Source organism: Narcine bancroftii, chromosome 5 (assembly GCF_036971445.1).
Source record: "Narcine bancroftii isolate sNarBan1 chromosome 5, sNarBan1.hap1, whole genome shotgun sequence".
NCBI lineage: Eukaryota > Metazoa > Chordata > Chondrichthyes > Torpediniformes > Narcinidae > Narcine > Narcine bancroftii.
In genome coordinates this window covers 82,841,065-82,864,365 of record NC_091473.1, presented here as the reverse complement: position 1 = coordinate 82,864,365, position 23,301 = coordinate 82,841,065, and the positions used below count along the sequence as shown (strand labels likewise).

Below are 23,301 nucleotides of genomic sequence, written 5' to 3'. Positions count from 1 at the left end.
ACTCTGCATCCACATATCTCTGGAATAGAGAATTTTAAAGATTTGTAAGCCTCTGCATAATCATTCTGTCAATTGTGCTCAGAAACTTTTGTTTCAGTGAAATCATCTTTCATTTTAAACTTCAGTTTAGAGCCATGTTGCTCAATCACAAGACTCCTCAGTTGTTCGCTTACTTGTTACTCGATTAACCATTCAAATTTCTGCACTTAGGTGAAATAAGATAAACAGAATAACTAATCTCTAATTGGTGCTTGGTTGAAATGTGCTGGCATTCCAGTCGAGGTGAGGAAAGGGCCATATCAGCCCCATAGACTGCCAATTGACATTGTTGTACTTAGTTAGCATTGCAGAGAAATTCTAGGTTTTCAGGAAAAGAACCATCATGCAGGTTCAATGTTGCAGGCCTTTGGGGTGTAGATCTGATGGCACAAGATATCCGCGAAATGGGAGGTTGGGCTCTATCTTAGAGTGGTAGCCAACAATATACATTTGATGTTCAAAATTGAAAGTTCCATTCTTTTGCAGTAGCACAAAAACAGATACAATTTAAAAACATGAGTCAGTATAAACAGTTACCCACCTACAAGAGTGACAATTCCCACAATAGCATTGGTTGTAGCTGACTTCTTGCCTTCTCCCTGGTTGTCTACTGGTGGAAAGAAAAATAAATTTACTGTAACCAATTGGTGTTTCAACATTTTCACATATGAATAGATGGGGTAGCAGGAGGAACACCAGGGCCCAGAGTAGCTCAGATGTAACATTTTTTTTGATAAGATTTGGAATGGAAGCAAATCAAGAAGTGGCGAAGTAACATCAAACTTTGATCTTAAAAGCCCAATATGGAACATGATAGGGAAATTGAGAGGGGTGACTAGTTCCATCTCTTAGCCTTAGCAATAGAAATCCATGATATGAAGAAACAGAAGTCACTTTGTTAAGTGTATCCAGATCTTTCAACAGCAATACGTGGATAAGGTGAGAAAGGAAGGCAATATTGGACCTTGTACTAGGGAATTAAGTTAGTCAGTTAACAAAGTTATTGGTAGGGGAACACTTTGGGACTAGTAACCTTAATTCTATTAGCTTTAAGATGGTTGCAGAAAAGGATAACACTGGTCCTCAAGTTAGAATCTGAAATTGTGGAAAGCCAATTTTAACCAGTTAGGCAGGAGTTGACTGGACACAAATATTAGAAGGTAAGAGAACAACTGCCAAACGGACAGCATTTAAGAACATGATAAGGAAGGTCCAAGACAAACATGGTCACAATAAAGGGCAGGAATGGCAAAGTTAAGAAACCCAAGTTAACAAAAGATATAGAACCATAAAAAGTTACAGCACAGAAATAGGCCCCTCCAGCCCCTCTAGTCTGTGCCAAACCATTTTTTTTGCCAAGTCACACTGACCTGCAACAGTCCATAGCCCTCCATATCTCTCCTATCCATATACCTTTCTAAATTCTTAAATGTTAAAATTGAGCCCACATTCACCATTTCAGCTGCCAGCTTGTTCAATATTCCCACCACTCTCTATGTGAAGAAGTTACCCCTAAACTCTTCCCCTTTCACTCTTAACCCCTGTCCTCTGGTTTATATCTCACCTACTCTTAGTTGAAAAAACCGATCTATATTTACTCTGTCTATACCCCTTATAATTTTAATTACTTTTATGAAATTTCCCCTCATTCTTCTATGCTCCATGGAATAGAGTCTTAACCTGTTTAACCTTTCCCTGAAGTCAGGCAACATCCTAGTAAATCTTCTCTGCACTCTTTCTACCTTATTGATATCTTTCAAGGTTGGCCTTACAAACTTTTTTATACAACTTTACCATATCATCCCACCTCCTATACTCAGTACTTTGCTTTATGAAGGCCAATCTGACAAAAGCTCTTTTACCACCCCATCCACCTGTAATACCAGTTTCATGGAAATCCTGTATCTATATTCCCAGATCCTCTGTTCTACGGAACTCCTCAGTGCCCTACCATTTACCGTGCAGGTCCTTCCTGGCTTGTCTTTCCAAATGTGGCACCTTACACTTCTCTGCATTAAATTCAATCTGCCATTTTTCAGCCCATTTTTCCGGCTGGTCCAGATCCCTTTGTAGGCTTTGAAAATCTCCTTTGCTGTCCACAACGCCTTCAAACTTGGTGTCATCTGCAAATTTACTGATCTAATTTACCACATTATCATCCAGATCATTGATATACATGACAAAAAACAATGGTCCCAGCACCAATCCCTGAGGCACCGCTAGTCACATCCTCCAGTTTGAGAAGCACTAAACCACCACTACGCTCTGGCTTCTCCCATTGTTGAATCCAGTTTATTACTTCACCATGAATTCCAAGTGTCTGAACCTTCTTAACCTCCTGTGAGGGGCCTAAAGTCCATGTAGACAATATTCACAGCTTTTCCTTCCTGGTGACCTCCTCAAAAAACTCTAAGATTGGTTAAACATGACCTACGACACACAAAGGCAGTTTTTTTCTTCTTGTTTCTTCAGGGAGTCAGCAAGGCATATATCATATAGAGGCAGACCAGTTCAAGGGAATTCTTTGAGGAATACAAGGAACATGGGAAATGAAGAGCAAAATAAAGAGGGGTAAAAGGTTTTGAGATGGCTTTTCCAGACAATGCAAGGGAGGGTTGAAAAATGTTTTACGTATTTTTAAGAACAAAAGAGTCATGAAAGAATAGGTCTCCTTAAGATCAGGATAGGTGATGAAAGCCAGAGGAAATGGGGAAGATCTTAAATTAATATTTTTTAAACAGTTATGTGTTTATTGTGGAACAGGATAAGCAGGAGTGGGAGATGATTGAAGGTAGTCTGGAGCAGTTATTCTCAACAGGGGCCCTACAATCCTGGGACCACAGGACAGTTAAGTAAAAGCCTGGTTTTCTTTTCACCTCACATGACATAAATATTTTTAATGTTTTTTATGTAGTCGATAGGAGAGAAGAAACCAAAACCTGACTGCTTCACAAGGTAGATGGCCCCATAAACTTTGAGCAGAGTCTTAAGGGGACCTTAGCCAAAAAAAAAATTTGAGATTGGCTGGTCTAGATTAGAGCATCTCTGCATCAGTAGCGAAGAAGTGTGAGCAGTCTTAGATCGTATCAAGGTGGATGAATCCCTGGGAACAGGCCAGATGCATCCAGAAGATTGTGGGAAGGAAATTGTTGGGACCTTGACAGATTTTTTTTTAAACTCAATGCTGAGGATAGAAGTTCTGGAGGATTGGAGGATGGCAAATACGTTGGCATTGTTTCAAAAGGGCTGCAAGGATAATCTTAGTAATCATTGACCTGTTACTCTGAGGACAGTGGTAGGAAAAATGCAGGTGAGGATCCTGAGAGATAGAATCCTTCAACATTTGGACGGCCAGGGGAAAATTAAGGAAATCACAATGCATACAGTGGATAGAATTGTTTTGAAAAGATGATGAAGCAAGTAGATGAAGGCAAAGCAATTGATGTTATTACATGAATTTTGGTAAAGTATTTGATATTGTCCCACATGGTAAGTTGGTATGAAAGGTTAGGGGACCTGGGATAGGAGGCCAATTAACCAACTGGATAAAAATTTGGCTTAGTCTAACAGCGACCTAGGTTCAAATCTGCCACTGTCGTAAGGAGTTTCTCCTCATGTCAGCATGGATTACTTTCTGGTTCCCATGGTCCAAGAACGTAGGAGGCCAGTAGGTTAATTGGTTACATGGATGTATTCAGGTGACGTGGGCTTATGCTGTGTCTCTAAGTAATCACATTTGCAATAGAATAAATGATTTGGATGAGGATGTTTGTGGCAAGGGGAGTAAATTTGTTGATGTCATGAAAATGTGTGCTGCAGTGGATAGTGAAGTTTATCTGCATTTGCAATGAGTGAAAAGAAAACCCAGGGAACTGGATAAGCAATGGCAGATACAGCTCAATTTGGAGAAATGCAAAGTGCTTGGTTTGGATAAATCAAAACAGGGCAGGATTTATTCTGAACCCTAAAGAATATGGAGCAGAGTGACCTTAGGACAGATGCAAATAGCTCTTTAAAGATGGCAACACAGGAAGGGTGTGGGACACTTGCCTTCGTGGGTCAGAATATTGAATACACCAAAATACAGGAGGAACTGAAGCAGCAACACTTCATCCTCAGAACGGGCACCCTCCAACTGAATGGTATTAATAATCGACTTCTCTGGCTTTCATTAAACCTCCCTCTCACTTCTTCCCGTCACCTTCCCCCAGCACTGTCTCTTTCACGTTTCCCTCTCAACTTTTGCACCGACATAATCAATTCTCACCTCTCCCCTTGTCATATCCAATTAATACCTTTTGTTGGTCTGGACTCCTCCCCAGCCACCACTGACAGTATTCTGAGATTTCCTGTTTTTTGCTCATTATACTTATTCCTTGAAGAAGGGCTCAGGCCGAAACATCGGCAATACATCTTTGTCTCCTGTGCTTGCTGAAAGACCAGCTGAGGGTCTTCAGCATTTTAGCATGTTTTTAACTATGATCACAGCATCTGCAGACTTTCGCGTTTCACAGGATATTAATTACAACAGCTGGGACATCATTTTGAATTTATATGAGATAATGGTGAAGTCACACTTGGAATGTTGTATGTATTTTTGTAAGAAGGATATTATAAAGTTTGGAAACATACAGCAGAGGTTTACGAAGTTGTTACCAGGATCAGGGAAATAATCACGAGAGAAAAAAACTAGGCCTGTTTTCCTTAGAGTATCGGAGGTTGAGAAGGGATCTTAATAAGGTCTATAAAATCATGAGGGGCACAGATACGGTGAATAGTGAAAATCTGTTGCTCACAGTAAGAGAAATTGACAAGAGGTGGGGGGAAGAATTTAGAAGGGAGGTAATGGGACAGTTCTTCACTCAGACATGTTGGGCAAATGGAATAACCATATAATATATAACCATTTACGGAGCGTAAACAGGCCATGTCGGCCTTTCGAGTCCGCACCAGTTTACTAGAACAACTCCACTTACTCAAACCTCCCGCTCACCGCCAAAAACCCTCCAACCCCCTGATCTCCATGTACACATCCAACCTTCTCTTAAATGACAGAAGGGACCATGCCGCAACTATCTCATTCGGAAGATCATTTCATTCTGCCACCACTCGCTGAGTGAAAAAGCAACCTCTAATATTTCTCCAAAAGTGTTGCCCCCTTACCTTTAACTCATGGCCTCTTGTTCCAATCTCTCCTGCCCTCAGGGGAAAGAGTCTGTTTATGTCTAGTCTATCCATTCCTTTCATAATTTTAAATACCTCAATCAAGTCCCCTCTCAGTCATCTAGGTTCTAATGAATAAGGTCCCAGTCTCCTTAATCTCTCCCTGTAATCCAGATGCTGTAAACCAGGCAACATCCTTGTAAACCTTCTCTGCACCCTCTCTACCTTATCTATATCCTTTCTATAATTTGGAGACCAGAACTGAGCACAGTACTCCAAACTTGGCCTCACCTCCCAGCTCCTATACTCTATACTATGATTTATGAAGGCCAGCATACCATGTGCCTGCTTAACCACCCTGTCTACATGGGAATCCACCTTCAGTGAACTCTGTACCATAACCCCCCCCCCCCCCCCCCAGGTCCCTTTGCTCCTCTGCATGCCTCAGTGCCCTCCCCTTAACTGTATATGTCCTATTCTGGTTATTTTTACCGAAATGCAACACCTCACACTTGTCTAGATTGAATTCCATCTGCAATCTTTCAGCCCACTCTTCCAAACAAACCAAATCCTTCTGTAATCCAAGAAAATCTACCTCACTATCCACCACTCCCCCTATTTTCGTATCATCCGCATATTTGCTTACCCAGTTAACCACACCCTCCGCTAAATTATTAATATAAATGATAAACAACAAGGGACCCAGCACCGATCCCTGAGGCACCCCGCTTGTCACAGGCTTCCAACCTGACATACAGTTGTCCACCATGACTCTCTGCTGTCTATCTCCCAGCCATCTCTGAACCCAGTTCACAATCTATCTACTAATTGCTAGTGACAGAACCTTCCTTATTAACCTTCCATGCGGAACCTTATCAAAAGCCTTACTAAAGTCCAAATAGATCACATTCACTGCTTTACCTTCATCCACCTTTTTTGTCACTTCCTCAAAAAACTCAACAAGGTTTGTCAAACATGATTTTCCTTTTACAAACCCTTGCTGGATGCCCCTAATCAATCCCTGCCTATCCAGATATGCGTGAATACTATCTCGAAGAATACCTTCCATAAACTTCCCCAGCACCGAAGTCAAAATTACTGGTCGATAATTACTTGGCCTACACCTACTGCCTTTTTTAAACAATGGAATAACATTTGCAACCCTCCAATCCTGTGGTACCACCCCCTACTACAGTGATCTTTGAAAAATCACAGTCAGTGCTCCGGCTATTTGTTCCCTGACCTCCCTTAAAGTCCTGGGAAAAATTCCATCAGGACCAGGAGACTTATCCACCTTAATTGACCCTTGAAGCTCCAAAACTCTTGTTTTACTAATCCCTATCCTTTCCATAACTAAGCCCTTTTCCCCTCTTATCTCGTATAGCTCAATGTCCCTCATGAATATGGACGAGAAAAAATTGTTCAATATTTCTCCCATCTCATATGGTTCCTGACATAGTTCACCGGTCCCATCATCCAGTGGACCTATTCTATCCTTAACCCTCCTTTTACTGTTCACATATCTGTAAAAACCCTTAGGATTCACCTTCACCCTATTAGCTATGGACTCCTCATACCTTTTTGCCTTTCTTATTCCCCTCAAGATTCTTCCTGCAATCTAAGTAACGACCATAGATCTCCTCAATCCCTCTTGATCCGAACCAACTTCTTAATTTCACCAGAAAACCACAGCTCTCTCGAACCTTTAGTCTTCCCCTTTGGCCTGACTGGAACATAAAGATCCTGTACTCTCAAAATCTCACCCCTAAGTGCCCCCCAAATTTCCTCTACATCCTTTCCGGCAAAAAGATCAGCCCACACAACTCTCTGCAAATCCCTTCCCATTTCTCCAAATCTGGCCATCCCCCACTGGAAGGCCTTCAACCTTGGACCCGACCTGACCCTTTCCATCATTAAGCTAAAGCTAATGGACCCATGATCTCTTGATTCCAAGTTCTCTCCAACGCTTACCTCCGTCACCTGCCCCATTGCATTCCCAAACAACCGAGCTGCCAAGACAATTCTTTTATGAAACACTTGGGTAACTGCATGTAGGGGAGCAGATTGGAGGGGTATGGAGCTAATGCAGGCAAGTTGGACTAAAGCAGGAGTACATGTTGTTCAGCATTTTGATGCTGGGCCTGTGGACCTGTTTCCTGCTGTAAGATTCTATGACTCAGACTCTACAAGATGAGAAGATTAATTACACAATAATAGAACACAACATTGGAATAAAGCGGGAATGGAGAATGGAAAATTCAGGAGTGTCTACCATCCACACTGGAAAGGTGATGTTAATATTCTGAATTATGTTACAATATGAGGAATAGAAATGAGCTGACAGAAATCCCCAGGTTGTCCTTGGCAACCTCTTATCTTCCTTTGCAGAGTTGGATGATAGAGTGTGAAAACTAATTACATACTTCACCGTGGCAATTCAGAAAAGCAGCTAAAAGGAAGAGATTTATTCTGAAAACACTTACATAGCTGGGATGAATTGTTACTGTAGATCAAGCTGTCTGCATCCGTGCTGTTGGCCTCAGGAGAAAAATGCTGTTGTGAGCCTCCTGTGACAAGGCCATTGAGAACCGTTGTACCATCTTGAGTGGTTGTATTGGCAGGAACCCATGTACTGGAGAAAGGTGCACCAGAATTTGAAGTTGAGTTGTTGCTGGTCACTGAGGGAAGGCCTCCAACTGTTTTGAAATTCAAGGTACACAAAACCACAGAGATACAATTAAAGAGAATGTGGCAACTGTCCAGCCCAAACAGTACAATCCCAGCATTAATGCTTCATTCACACAAATAGTTTTCTATGACTATTTATCCAGTCCTTTTCATGTACGTTTCCAAATATTTGTTTCCACATTCAACTGAGCCACACCTACACAAGGTGCCTCAACATTTCCTGAGTTCTAATTTGTCCTCAGTTAAAAGCTGCTTGGGAATTCCAATTTGGATAGACAAATGACTGACTAAATGATCAAATCCTTCAACAATCTTAAAGAGCCCTGAAGAGCTCTAGCCCATTAAGTCATTTCATCTTTCAAAGCTGGAAAAAACATACCTTTGTAACACTTTTGCATGTCAAACCCAAGTTCCATATCATCAGGGCAGGCACATGTGTACTTTGGAGAATGGTTGTCGATTTGTGGAGCAGGTAAACAGAGATATTGGCACCCTCCTTTTGGTGCACTTCCATGTACACAAAGATTTATACCTAGTTAAGCATAGAAAAATCTTTGAGGTTAAAATCAAATGGACAAAAATGGAAAAAGGCTTCATAATTGTGTGAAGGCATTCCCTCATTGCAGCTAACCAAAATTCATCCATACATGGTGGGGTTGTTGCCAGTGGTAGATTAATCATTAGGCTGAGTAGGCTGAATCCTATGGACCCAGAGGGTAAGGGGGCCCGAGCCCCTGGGTTTCAGTGCCCACTCAGTAAAGGGTAGGCACCTAGTCTCTATTTTTGGTCACCCAGCTGTAAAGCATCAAATCACAAGGAGCATCGATATGGTGAATAGTGAAAGTGTGTTGCTCACAGTAGGAGAAACTGACAAGAGGTGGGGGGCAGGATTTAGAAGGGAGGTGATGGGACAGTTCTTCACTCAGACAATGGTGAAGCCGGTGGTAAATGTGGGCCACAGTCGGTGTTGTCCCATTGCCAGGGTGATGCGTATGGCAGTTTTTGGGAGCCAGAGTCGCAGCTTGAAGATTTTGCTGTGACAGTGGTATTTGTGGTCCTCTACCTTCTCACCAAACTATTAGATTTCTAACATAAAATTTGGTTGGAGACATTAAAAATCTAATAGTTTGGTGGGAAGGTGGAGGATGATTAGGGGGTGGGTTGGTGACCTCTCCCTTCCCAGCGGAATGGGGCTGGAGCAAGGGGATCTCTCTCTGCTCAGCGGGACAGGGACATCTCTCATGCAAGTAGGCCAGGGTTGAGGTACAGCAACCTCTCCCTGCCCAGCGGGATGGGGGATGGGGACTTCTCCCTGCCTAGTGGGACGGCGTCAGAGGACGTGACCTCTCCCTGCCCAGCGGGATAGGGGACTGGCCGGGGGATGTGACCTCTCCGTGACCAGTAGGATGGGGAATGTGGACCTCTCCTTTCCCAGTGGGACGGGACGGGGGGAAATGGGCTGGGGGACAGTGACCTCTCCCTGCCCAGTGGAATGGGGTCAACAATCTTTGTTGGGAATTTGAAGAGGCTCCCTTTGTTGGGAAAGTGACTGAACCTTGTAGTATCAAAGTAGGAGAGTTATCAAGGTACAGAAGGTGAGTTCTGAGCAAATGTCAATTTTCTCTCCCTCTTCACCCCCCCCCCCCCCCCCACATCCCTCTCTTCACAGGTTGTTTTGGGCACATTGGGTGCTTCTAGCACTTTCTGTTTAATTGAACGTTTGTGCAGAATGTTGAGAGGTCCAGGCAGGGCAGCAGAGACAAGCTTGCAGACACAGAGAGAATAGAGATTATGTTTCTGTTCTTCAAGGCACTGTGATGGGACTGGAATAAACCCTGAACTTTACTGAGTTGTAGACCAAGACCTGGGAAATAACAATGAATTGAGATAACTATTTACTACATTCTTTATACCAAATTCCTATCGTCAGGGAAATGACTGGAAGTTAAACAGCTTGTAATCCATATTATCTCTCCACTCTGCCCTGGCCAGTCCGTTCTAACACCAGAAAGTACAAATAGTGCAACTGATTCCGAACGTTAAAAGCGTTAAACAAGTAAGTCTGCAGTTAGATTCGAGTGCAATACACAAACATACCAGAGAAGCCGAACTCGCATTTGTAAATTGAGTTGTAAAATCATAATGCTGGAGGAACTCAGCCAGTCTCCCAGTGCCCATAAGAGGTAAAGATGTATTACTGATGTTTCAGGCCTGAGTCCTTCTTCAATATATCTTTACCTCCTGTGGACCCTATGAGACTGGCTGAGTTCCTCTAGCATTTCTGTGTTTTACCATAGTCACAGCGTTGGACAAAGAGTGGGGGCAGTGGGGCAAGATTTGGGGGGGGGGGGGGCTTACTAAAGCTCAGCCTAGGGCCCAGGTGGTAGTTAATCTGCCACTGGATGTTGCCTCCATAAGATTTTGCTAAACCAGGATCTGAAGAAGTTACCTTTGGGCTGTTTGAGTTCATGAAGAATAGCAATGTCATGTAGGTCATTCAGATTATTTGCAAGTAACATTACATCTCCCCCAGTCAGTCTATTTGCACAGTAAATAGAATCATGTACATTGTCAGTCCAATAAATCTTGTCCTGTAAAAGAAAGATGATACACACAATAAGCAATTAAAATAAGTGATCATGGGATAAAATGCCAAACATTTTTGAATAGTGATATTTTTTGACATCATACAGTACTGTTCTTTCCATCTACATATTAGTTAACCTGAAAAGTCAGTTGGTTTGGTTTATACAATAAAACCCCTGGCATACGGCACCCATGGGGATTGGTAGACGCTGGATAAGTGTATATTCCAGTTATTTGAGACTTGCTCTTTCAATACCTGACTAATATACCTGTATTAAGAATGAACAGCTTAAAAAGACAAAAATACAATACTGTACATATATTAAACAAATTTCATTTGCACGAATATTTAAATCTTAAAGCATTTTAGTTTATTTTCAGTCACATTCATTGAAAACATGTAACCATTGCTGCATCTTCAGGTTCCTCCCCCTCCATGGAGCTGCCCCAAAGATGAACAATAACATTATAGATAATTAAACCCTCCCCTCCCCAAAGTTTACAGATAAAGCCTTTGACGGGGTTGAGTCTTACTAACCAGGAATAAGGAGTGTCACCCCAACAGTGAACAGCATCAACTAGCTCTTCATCCTGGGTGACTCCATTTATTCAAACACAACTTTATTCAAACAGTGACTATGAGCAAAGCATGACAAGGCACTCTGCTGGATGAATATTTGCTCCCATCTTTATCAAAGTTTATGTTACTTCAGAGAACATTTACTTTTACAATTTACATATTTTAACCTATTATTTTAACCTTATTTATTTGAATTTTTAAAATTTATTTTCGATTTTTTTGCCGGTTCCTTAAAGCTGCTGAATGCTTGAATTCCAGATACTAGGGGTTTTACTGTACTTTCTTTACTGTTAAAGCCTTGTATTTCATGGCTCTGTAGTACCCTTGTGATATTAGAGCTCCCAAATTGCAATACATCCACAAGTACTGGTCAGCATAGTTTTAGATTTGAATTTTGTCTGCACCAATCCTGTTTATGAATTGCTGGTATTTCAGGGAAATGGAAAAGCACTAGAAATAAAAAAAAATTTCTCCACATTCACAGAATCACATCATCAACGTGATTTGAAGTTCACACACTACAGACTCCCGAGTGAACCTCACATTAGTGAAATAATATTACAGTTGATTCTTTTCTAGCTGATTTCTGAAAGTCTGAACTTTGTTTAGTGTTTTTATTGCTGTATTATGCACGGGTTGGTTATCTGGATTATTCACTAATACTTTCTCACTGTACATGTGACAGAAAATTTGAACTTGGTAATAAAAATATAGAAAGTAAGCTACTGGGGCTGGATCAGAGATAGAAAGATATACTGACCAAGGTGGAAAAGAGATTCCTATAACCCTTTAAAATAGCACTTGCTGTTCTCTTCCAGATAATAGAGAGGTATGAAGCTATCGACAGTAAAATCCCTATTATCCAGAACTCAATCAACCTGAAACTTAAATAACCAGCAAAAAAAAAAAAGACCGAGGAAATAAATATTCAAATAAATAAGACTGGGTGGATAGCGGATGGAACCTGTGGGGGAGCACCGAAACTTTATTGGATACTCGCAGGTTTACCTCACTGAATTAGCAAGGCCTCTCAATGCATGTGCAATTTTTTCACTGATGCCACTTGCATGGAGGAGAGTTGGGTTGTCAGCACGAGAAAGGTGTGCCGAGGGCCTGACCGGGACACTTGAGTGAAGGTGAGCTTGGTTGCTAGTGGAATGCCCCGGTTTGAATAAAGTTGCATTAGAATGAAATGAAGAGCCGGCCGATGACACTCACTGCTGGGGCAACGCTCCCAAAATGACTCCCTATCCCTGCCAAGTAAGTCTTTATTTTCATTTTCTTTGGCTTGGCTTCGCGTACGAAGATTTATGGAGGGGTAATGTCCACGTCAGATGCAGGCTCGTTTGTGGCTGACAAGTCCGATGCGGGACAGGCAGACATGGTTGCAGCGGTTGCAAGGGAAAATTGGTTGGTTGGGGTTGGGTGTTGGGTTTTTCCTCCTTTGTCTTTTGACAGTGAGGTGGGCTCTGCATTCTTCTTCAAAGGAGGTTGCTGCGCGCCGAACTGTGAGGCGCCAAGATGCATGGTTTGAGGCGATATCAGCCCACTGGCAATATTTTTATTAGTATTAAGTATATTAGTAAGACTTCATCTGTAATCTTGGGGAAGGGGGTAAATTATGACAGCAGCATGGTTAGTGTAACAGCTAGTACAACACGGTTATAACGCCTGAAGTTCGAATTTAAATGTTGTAAGTTACAGAAATTAAACCGGTTAGCATAGTGCTGTTACAGTGCCGGTGATTGTGACGGGGGTTCGAATCCTGTGCTGTCTGTAAGGAGTATAAACATTCTCCCAGTGTTTGCATGGGTTTCCTCTGTGATGGATCAGATCATATTTTATATTGTATGTAGATATGTTTTTGAGGGAGATAGATTGTGGGAGTAGTGTAGATCACAAACACTTCACAAAACAGATCTCATTTAAAATGCAAGAGCTTATTGTCCTTTGTTTAATTTTTCTGAAATTTCTTCTCTAGTATTGCAATTTATTTTTCTAAGTTCTGACTTTCTGCCATATATTGCTTCTTCACTTTTGCTGTGTAACTGATAATCTGGCCCTGCAGATATGCTTTTAAAGTGTCCCATAAAGTAAACTTACTCTGAACTGAACTTTCATTCACTTCTCAAAAGAAACTAATTCAGTCTCTTACAATCTTAATGAATTCAGGTAATTTTTAAAACAATATTTCATTAAATCTCCAACGATAATTAATTTCTGCCACCTCGCCGCCACTACATGAAATTAACAATAATGAATGATCAGAAAAGATACCACTCTTATATTCAGCCTGTCCAATTCTACCCTGTAAATGTGCTGATACCAAAAAAAAAATCTATTCTTGAAAATGAATCATGATGAGCAGAATAAAATGAAAAATCTTTTTCGGTTGGATTCATCCACCTCCATATTTCCAATAAATTTAAATCCCCCATCAACTCAGATATTCTTTTTGCCATTTTAGTTTTCTTCACAATTTTTGGAGATTTATCCAACAATGGATCTAAGCAACAACTAAATATTCTCATTTAATTGGTTCAAGTACAAAAATGTATCAGTAACAAATTCTTCATCATCCTCATTCGGTGCATACAGATTCATCAAAGTCAAAGCTTCTGAAAATATTTTACAATTAATCTTCAAGACTCTATCTGCAATAGCAGAGAAAGATTCCAAAAACAAAGGGACTTTTTTTATGTATCAAAATTGCTACTCCTCAAGCTTTAGAGTTAATAGAAGATGCTATCACATGCCCAACCCAATCCCATTTCAACTTCAAATGTTATTTCTTAGTCAGATGAGTCTCTTGTAAAAATGCAATGTCTACCTTCATCTTTTTTATATAGTCCAACACACGTTTCCTTTTTATCAGATGATTAATCCCTTTAACATTAATTGTTGCAAAATTCAAGTTACTCATTATTCCCTTCAAAATGGCACCCAAGAAAACAAACCCTTACACAAAATATAAGCTCCTTTAAAAAAATCAAATAAAAAAAAACATTTATATGAAAAATAAAAATTAAAAAAATCTCTCACAAAAACACCCTCTATTTATCCGGGTGTGGTCAAAACCACTAGTGACAGACAACTTCAGAAGATGCAGAGTCATCCATCCCCTCCAGCTGATAGTCCGATAATTAAAAAAAAAACTTTTCCATATTCAGACATTCATCCCACGGACTCCATGGCACCAGCAACTTGACCATCATCTCCAATCTCATTTAATTTCTACTCCTCCAGATCCTTCCTTCCGTTTCCATTCCCTTTCTTCTTTGAAGATCCCTGCGGTTTCAGCTGTTTCTGCAACTCAGAACTATTTGGATTATTTGGTAAAGAGTTAGCAAATTTTAAAGCATCACTTTCATCCTCAAATAAATGAGTCTAAAAATTACCATAAAACTGGGTATCTAAAAGCAAATCTATAACCCTTCCTCCATAACACCGCCTTTGCTAGATTAAATTCCTTACGTCTCCTTATAACATCCTGACTCAAGTCGGCATAAAAGAACACTCTATTACCCTGGACCACCAAAGGTCCCTGATTTTGGCGAGACTTCTGCACTGCAAGATGTAAAGTCATCTCACGATCTTGATACCACAAACATTGGATAAGAACCTCTTGAAGAGGCTGGTCTGGAAACGGTTTTCACCTTATTGCCCTATGTGCTCTATCCAACTGCAGCCCTTCCGGAAATGCATCTTCTCCCAACATTTCACGTATCCATTTCCAAAAAACTTCACTGGATCTGTTCCTTCTATACCCACCGGCAGTCCTACCATCTTAACGTTATTACGCCGACTCTGATTTTCCAATGAATCAATTTTCTTCATAAATTCTCACTTTTGCACATCCCAGCCCGTAATACAATGTTCCAAATAGTCCATCCTTTCCGTATATCTTTCCACTGTCATTGCAATCACAAAATGCCCATTTAATTTCTTTAAATTCATCTTGCACCACGTCTACCACTCTTAGACATTTATTAATATCTTTTTAAATTGTAGACACTTTTTTCGTATATATTGGCCAGTTTCCTTCTCAATTCAGTCAGTTCTTTATTTGCTTATTTAAATTTATCTTTATTAGATAAGAGGATATTAGGGCATTGGAAGGTCCATTTACCTATTTGGAACTTAAGGAGGCATTACAATCTATGCTGAGTGGAAAATCACCTGGAGAAGACAGATTTACAATGGAATTTTATAATTTGTTACTTCCTGTATATACAGATGTACTTAAACAAGTTTATTTCCAGAGTCGTTTTCAAAGGCATTAATAAGTTATTCCAAAGAAAGACAGAGATCCATTAAAAGTAGCTTCATATAGACCAATATCTTTATTGAATGCGGATTACAAGATTGTAGCAAAGGTATTAGCAAACAGATTGGCTAATTTCTTACCGAAATTAGTACATGTGGATCAAGCGGGATTTATCAAGATTAGGTACTCAGCTGATAATATTACTAAATTACTTACAATAATTAATGCTTCAAGATAGCAATTCAACCAACCAATGATACTTGTGCTAGATGTGGAAAAGGCCTTCGACCATGTGGAGTGGAATTTTTCATTTAAGGTGTTAGAAAGATATAAATTCGGACCACTCTTTACTGGTTGAGTAAAGACATTATATATTAATCCTCCTGCTCGGGTGGTGACGAATGGGCAGATTTCGCCGGTATTTAATTTATTCAGATCAACTAGACAGGGCTGTCCGCTGTCACCAGCCTTATTTGCATTAGTTATAGAACCTTTGGCCCAAGCAATTAGTCAAGAAATTAATATTAAGGGAATTACAATTGGTGGGCAAGAGTATAAAATTAACCTGTTTGCAGGTGATGTGTTGATACATTTGTCTCATCCTAAAAGTTCTTTAGAACCCATTACAAAATTTGTTGAAACGATACAGGGTAATTTTGAGTTATAAAGTAAATTGAGAAAAAAGTGAAATATTACCAATATCAGATGAAGATTATTCAGATTATAAGCATTTTACGAAGTTTAAATGGTCCATTAAAATTAAGTATTTAGGTGTAATAGTGGATGAAGTATATCAAAATCTATACATCTTAAATTATATGCCTTTATCAAATAAGATTAAATTTGACTTAAATAGATGGAAGGAGTTACAAATAAATTGTATTAAAATGTATATATATCCTCATAGTCAGTATTTATTTCAATCCATTCCGAGAGTTATACTGGGAAAATCCTTTAAGGGATTAAATAAAGCAGTTCGTTTGTTTTTATGGGAACATTGTCCAGAGTTTCTATGCAAAAGTTGACATGGTATGCAGTCTCCTATTACCACTTTTTCAGAATTATTATAAAGCAGCATGATTAAAAGTTATTAATAGATTGATTGATATTGATCAACCTCCGGTGTGGGCGAAGGTGGAGTTGGACCAGATTCAGGAAAGAAATATACATCACTTTGTATATAAATGGAACCCATTGCTTTTACAGCAGTATAAACTGCTAGTATTAAAACATTTGATGGGTGTATGGTATAAACGGAATCAAATTATAGGATCGAAAGGTAAAATTTCAGTTAAGACACCATTATATCAGAACCAGATAATCCCATTTTTTTGAATAATCCTCATTTGAAAGACTGGGAATCAAAAGGTGTGATATTAGTGGAGGATTATTTTGAAGTAGGTTTCTTTCTTTTAAAAGACTTGAGAAGTTTGGTATATCACAAAACACTTTTTTTGCTTATTATCAAGTATGAGATTTATTGTTAGAATGTTTTGGTAGAGAGTTAGTATTACCTGGTCAAATGAAATTTGAGACATTAATTGTTGATAAGGGGAAAAAGGGATTTTTTTCAGAAATGTATACGTTACTACAGGAAAAGATGGCAAAAGTTGATACATTTAAAATGAAAGGTAAATGGGAGAAGGACCTATCTATTCCTATATCTGTGGAGGAGTGGTCTGATATGTGGCGTGATAGTGTTACGAAGTTATTTAATGTATGATATAGTTTGGTTAACTACAACTTTTTGCATCAGTTATACTCAACTCCTGAAAAATTGAAAACAAATGGATTTACTGTGACAGATTTGTGTTTTCAGTGTGGTGAACAGACAGGTATTTTACATTCAGTATGGGAATTTACAAAAGTTAGGCCCTTTTGGGGAAAAAGTTATTAAATTTTTGTGAGATTTATTCAAGATAGATCTATATGTTGACCCATGGATATGTTTACTGGATATATTAATACAATAATGACAGGAACCTCAAATTGCATTTATACATTTAGGGCTATTACTTGGAAAAATTATGTTGAACTGAGTTTACAAAGATGGCATAATGAAATTCAATCATGTATTTATTTGGAAAAGATAATGTATAATTTGTGGAATGATTATTCTTTTTTTGTTAAAATGTGGAGTTTGTATCTGGAATGTATGGGTTTAGATGTTAAGTAAAAGTTTTATTTGTAATGAAAGATGTAAAAAGATGGCACATCATACATCAACCTGTTATAATCTGGTATTATTGTGGGTTTTTTTTAAAGTTCCGAATGGGAGACGGTTGTGGTGGCGGGGGGGGGGGGGGGGGGGGGGGAGTAGTAGGGGGTTCTAGATTTTTTTTGTTTTGTAAAATGCTTAAATAAAATTTTCAAAAAAAATGCAAGAGATTTGCTCAAACCAGACACTCCAGGAGAAGATTTTGTCTGGTTGCAGTTTGCTGTTCTAAGAAAGTCATGTGATTTTGCAAGCAGAGAGAACTGGTTTTTGCAGCATGGCAAGCAAGCTGTCAGCTTGTTGAAACCTCATTTTGAAGACCAGTGTGAGTTCTGAGTTCAGCTTGTTCAAACCCTTGTGGTCCATACAAGAGGAAATGGCTGGCTAGAGTGTTTCACTTGGAATAAGGGAACAAAAAAAGAACTCTGTGGTGACATGAAAGAAGAGGTTATCACTTGGAAAACCCTGATGGGGCAAGTTACTTCTACAAGACACTGAAATGGCTGATTGGAGGGAATCAGTTTGTGTGTGTCCAACCAGCAACAAATCTCTCTTGAAAAACCAACAAGAACCTTCCTGAAAATTACCTTTAAGCACCAGAGCTTGGTGAAAATTCATAAATGTTAAATTCTGTGCACAGAATTTGGAGAAGTGAGAAGTGAGACATGAATCAAAGAACTTTTCTGAATTTATACACGTTACATACTTGGCAACTTAGAATTAGAAGTGGGTTAAGTTAGGAAAAGTTAATAGCAATAAGTTAAAGTTTGATCCTGTTTTTAAGTTCAAAGAAAATAAAAAATGACTTTTATTTAATTAACTATTTGTCTTGGTGAATTTCTATTGTTGTTGGGTTTTGGGGTCCTCTGGGCCCGTAACACCTCCCACTGCTCGAAATGTACTGGCGCTTATAGATTAATTGGGAGACAAGGGCTCGTGGGCTGAAACGGCCTGTGTCCGTGCTGTATGTCTAAATTTTAAAAATCAAAATAGTGTTAAAAGTGAACTTTTCATAATTAAAGACTACATTAATGATTTTCTTAAAAAGTGTATTCTTATTACAGGTATATTGATTAAGCTTTGGAAGAGCAAGCCTCAGTCAAACAGAAAATTTGCATTTTCGGCATCCGCAATCCCCATAGGTGCCGGATAATGGGGATTTTACTGTATAACAGTAATGACCACTCATTTACTACAAGACTCTCATGCCCAGCCAGAGTCAATGCTTTGGAAGTAGCAGGTTATGGATATGGAAATAATAAACTGGTCCCAGATAAACTCCATAACTTTACAGGGCTAGAGTCTTGCTGATCTCAGTTACAGCAGATCTGTGCAAGCATTGGATTATACCTTAATCCAGTTTGGCCTAAAGAAAATGACAACATACAATTTCAGTATTGAATGAAGCTTTAAGAAAAAAATATGGGCTTTTCTGTTTTGGTATAACACTGTACTCAAAACGGTCAACCAGTTTACCTACCTCGGCTGCACCATTTCATCTGATGCAAGGATCGACAAAGAGATAGACAACAGACTCACCAAGGCAAATAGCACCTTTGGAAGACTACACAAAAGAGTCTGGAAAAACAACCACCTGAAGAAACACACAAAGATCAGCGTTTACAGAGCCGTTGTCATACCCACGCTCCTGTTCGGCTCCGAATCGTGGGTCCTCTACCAGCATCACCTACAGCTCCTAGAACGCTTCCATCAGTGCTGTCTCCACTCCATCCTCAACATTCATTGGAATGACTTCATCACCAACATCGTAGTTCTCGAGCTGGCAGAGTCCGCAAGCATCGAATCCATGCTGCTGAAGACCCAACTGCGCTGGGTGGGTCACATCTCCAGAATGGAGGACCATCGCCTTCCCAAGATTGTGTTCTATGGTGAGCTCTCCACTGGCCACCAAGACAGAGGTGCAGCAAAGAAGAGGTACAAGGACTGCTTAAAGAAATCTCTTGGTGCCTGCCACATTGACCACCGCCAGTGGGCTGATATCACCTCAAACCGTGCATCTTGGCGCCTCACAGTTCAGCGGGCAGCAACCTCCTTTGAAGAAGAACGCAGAGCCCACCTCACTGTCAAAAGACAAAGGAGGAAAACCCCAACACCCAACCCCAACCAACCAATTTTCCCTTGCAACCGCTGCAACCATGCCTGCCTGTCCCGCATCGAACTTGTCAGTCACCAACGAGCCTGCAGCAGACGTGGACATACCCCTCCATAAATCTTCGTCCGCGAAGCCAAGCCAAAGAAAAAAAGAAGAAAGAATTAACTACTAGACTGGAGTTACATAGAAGTCTTACCTCAAACACTGCCAGTGCAGATGGGTGAGTTAAGTATTCTTCTGAGAAGAGTAGTGTTTTTCTATTGCCACCTTTCAGGTCAATACTGGACAGCTGGTGCAGTTTGGAGTCAACCCAATACAGACGCTGATTCAATAAATCTACAATTAGATACAGCAGATTCTTGAACAACATGCTTTCACAACTAGTTTCAATCTAAAACTAACACATGTAGGGAGAAGTATACGTCCAGCTGTTGATGTAAAATAAATTACATCAGATTAAATCTCCTGTAATATGCACCCTTCATTATGTCTAAAATTTAATTATATTACCCCCAAAACTAACTTTGTTACTTTGCCATCTAGAAATCTATTTACATTTTGAATTTTTAACTTAATGACCAAACTCCACATCAATCTGCGAAGAAAATTCTGAAACCTTCACCATGAAACAAAAATCTCCTTATTTCAGTCTTAAATGGCATGCCCTTTACTTTGAGAATGCAAAGGTTCAAGATTCCTTATCGAGGGGAAACATCCCCCTGTTAAGCTTTCTCAGAATTTTAATTTGGATGTACAGCACTTAAACAGGCCCTTTCGGCCCATAGTCTGTGCCCCCGATACACCAATTAACCTCCAACCACTGTACATTTTGAAAGGTGGGAGAAAACTGGAGCACCTGGAGGAACCCACAAAGATGCAGAGAGAATGTACAAACTCCTCACAGGTCTCTGGAACAGACTCTGGCCCTTTGGCTCAGAAGGGAAGGGGGAGAAGAGGAGAATGAGAGTAATTAGGGATTTGATAGTTAGGGCCACAGATAGGAGGTTCTGCAAATAAGAATGAGACTCCCAGATGGTATGTTGCCTCCCAGGTGCCAACGTGAGGGATGTATCTGATCAAGTCCACAGCATTATCAAGCAGGAGGGTGAGCAGCCAGATGTCATAGTCCACGTTCGTACCAATGACAAAAATAGGAAAGGAGATGGATCTCTTCTGGGGAACGTATGATTTGTACAAAAAGGACAGGTTGCACCGGAATTGGAAGAGGAACAATATCTTCTGTGTCTTAGCTGGCTGCATCACAATGTGGTATGGTTGCTGCAGAGAAATGGATTGAATATAAATGCACAGCACTATTAACAGTGGCAGAGAGGATCACTGGAGTGTCCCTTTGCGCTCCCCCCCCCCCCCCCCCACATCGACATGCTCTGAAAAGGGCACACAAAATCATTGAGGACCCCTTCCACTCTGCACACAGCATCTTTCAGCTGCTTCCATTGGGGATGAGATACAACAGTATCAGAGCCAGCTCTACCAGGCCGAAGAACAGCTTCTTCCCACGGGCAGCGAGAATGCTGAATGACTAAAGGAACTGCTCACACTAACCATCCGAAACTCTTACATGTAAAAAAGAATATTTATTTATTTTTATAGATGAAATACTTGTCCTGCATTTGTATTGTTTGACTGTATGTGTGTTATGTCTGATTGTGTGTCTGCATGTTTTGCATGTATAGTGTGTCTGTGGGGAAGGACAGGCAATGGAGGGAGCATAAATGTAGCCAGTTGAAAGGTTTGCAATGTGTACATTTCAATGCATGAAGTATTACGACTTAGAACATGGATCAGAGCATGGAATTACAAAATTGTGGCCATCACAGAGGACACGATTAGCTGATGCAGATACTGGGATTTAGATGTGTTAAAAGAGATAGGAAAGTAGGTAAAATAGGGGGAGGGAATAGCATTACCAATTAGGGATAGTGTCATAGCTGCAGAAAAGAAGGACATTGCAGGCAGATTGTCTACTGAGTCAGTGTGGGTGGAAATCAGAAATAAGAAGGGAATGATCACTGTATTAGGAGAAGTCCGTAGGCCTCAAATAACCCTTGTAACACAAAGGAGCAGATAAGTAGGCAGATTTTGGATAGGTGCAGGAATGCCAAACTGGATCGAGAACTAGATAATTAACCTAGTTCAGGTGACAGACCTTTCAGTGGGGGAGCATTTCGGTGATAGTGACCACAACTCCCTGACCTATTGCACGTCGGTGGACAAAATGGTACAGTCTTTGATTGGGGAAGGGTTAATTTCAATAGAATTAGGCAGGAACTGGCTAATTGGGAACAGATGTTCTTGGGAGAACCCCAGTTCTGATCACAGGTGGTCTAACAGCATTGTGCTAACCGCTATGCTAACTGTGCCGTCCAGTGGAGGATGTTTCAGGACCAATTGCACAGGTTTCTGTATAGGTTTGTCTCACTGAGATAGGGAAAATATGGAACGATAGGAAAACCATAGTGACAAAAGAGGTGAGACAACTAATTACAAGGAAGAAGGAAGCATGCACAAGGTTTAGGAAGCAAAAAAGAGGGGTTCATGAGAATTGTATGGTAGCCTGAAAGGACTTAGGAGAGCTAGAAGGGGGCAAGTAGGATTAAGGAAAACCCAAAGGCGTTCTATGCATAAGTGAAGAAGAGGATGATGAGAGTGAACGTAGGGGCGCTAAAGGATAAAGGAGGAAACATGTACCTGGAGGCGGAGGAGATTAAGAGGTCCAAAATGAGTACTTTGCTTCAGTATTCACCAGAGAGAGGGGGACGTTGGTCAGTATAGAACAAGCTAATGCACTGGGCCACATTGGAGGTTAAGAAGTAGTAGTCTGGTCCCTGGGACCAGACAAGATGTACCCCAGGTTTCTATAGGAAATGAAGGAAGAGGTTGCTGGGTAATGGCAACGATCTTTGCATCCTCCCTGGCCACAGGGGAAGTACCGGGGGTTTGCAGAATGGCAATTGTGGTCCTCTTGTTTGAAAAAGGTAATAAGGAGAATCCTGGGAATTACAGATAAGTGAGTCTTAAGTCACTGGTTGGCAAACTATGATGAGGATTATTTGGGATAGATTTTACAATTATTTAAGAAGTAGAGTCTTCTTAGGGATAGTCAGCAGGGCTTTGGGAGGGATGGTTGTGCTTTCATGAGCCAAATTTAGTTTTTAAAGATTAAAAAAGTAATGAATGAAGGTAGAGTGGTAGATGTGGTGGAAATGGATTTTAGTAAAGCATATGACAAGGTCCCTAATAGTAGGCTCATTCAGAAAGTTATGAGGCATAAGATCCATGGAACCTTGGCAGTGTGGATTCAGAATTACTTGTAGTAGTAGGTGGAATATATTCTGCCTGGAGGTAGGTGACTACTGGAGGTCAACGGGGACCCACTCTAGAATCCCTGCTCTTGGTGATTTTTATAAATATCCTGACCAAAGAAGTGAAGGGATGGGTCGATAAGTTTGCCTCAGGTTGGAGGGGTTGTGGATAGTGTAGAAGGTTATCAGAGACTACAACAGGATGCAGGGTCTGGTGGAAAAGTAGCAGAGAGAATTCATTCCAGACAAGTGGAAAGTGATGCATTTTAGAAGGTCAAATTTGAATGGGGAGTACATGACCAATACTCTTTAAAGAGTTTTTTT

The 23,301-nt window shown here is 40.4% G+C and overlaps 1 protein-coding gene across 3 annotated transcripts in view; it reads right to left on the bottom strand.

The window, feature by feature from the left end:
- lrp8 (low density lipoprotein receptor-related protein 8, apolipoprotein e receptor) overlaps window positions 1–23,301 on the bottom strand; it is a 172,479-nt gene that overhangs the window by 11,690 nt on the left and 137,488 nt on the right. For all 3 annotated transcript variants that reach the window (XM_069938108.1, XM_069938109.1, XM_069938110.1), the window contains 5 exons: window positions 19,848–19,987; window positions 10,340–10,481; window positions 8,270–8,422; window positions 7,686–7,898; window positions 581–649 (listed from right to left, as the gene is read on the bottom strand). In XM_069938108.1, coding sequence (XP_069794209.1) covers window positions 581–649; window positions 7,686–7,898; window positions 8,270–8,422; window positions 10,340–10,481; window positions 19,848–19,987 — 717 coding nt within the window. The remainder of the gene's footprint in view (window positions 1–580; window positions 650–7,685; window positions 7,899–8,269; window positions 8,423–10,339; window positions 10,482–19,847; window positions 19,988–23,301) is intronic.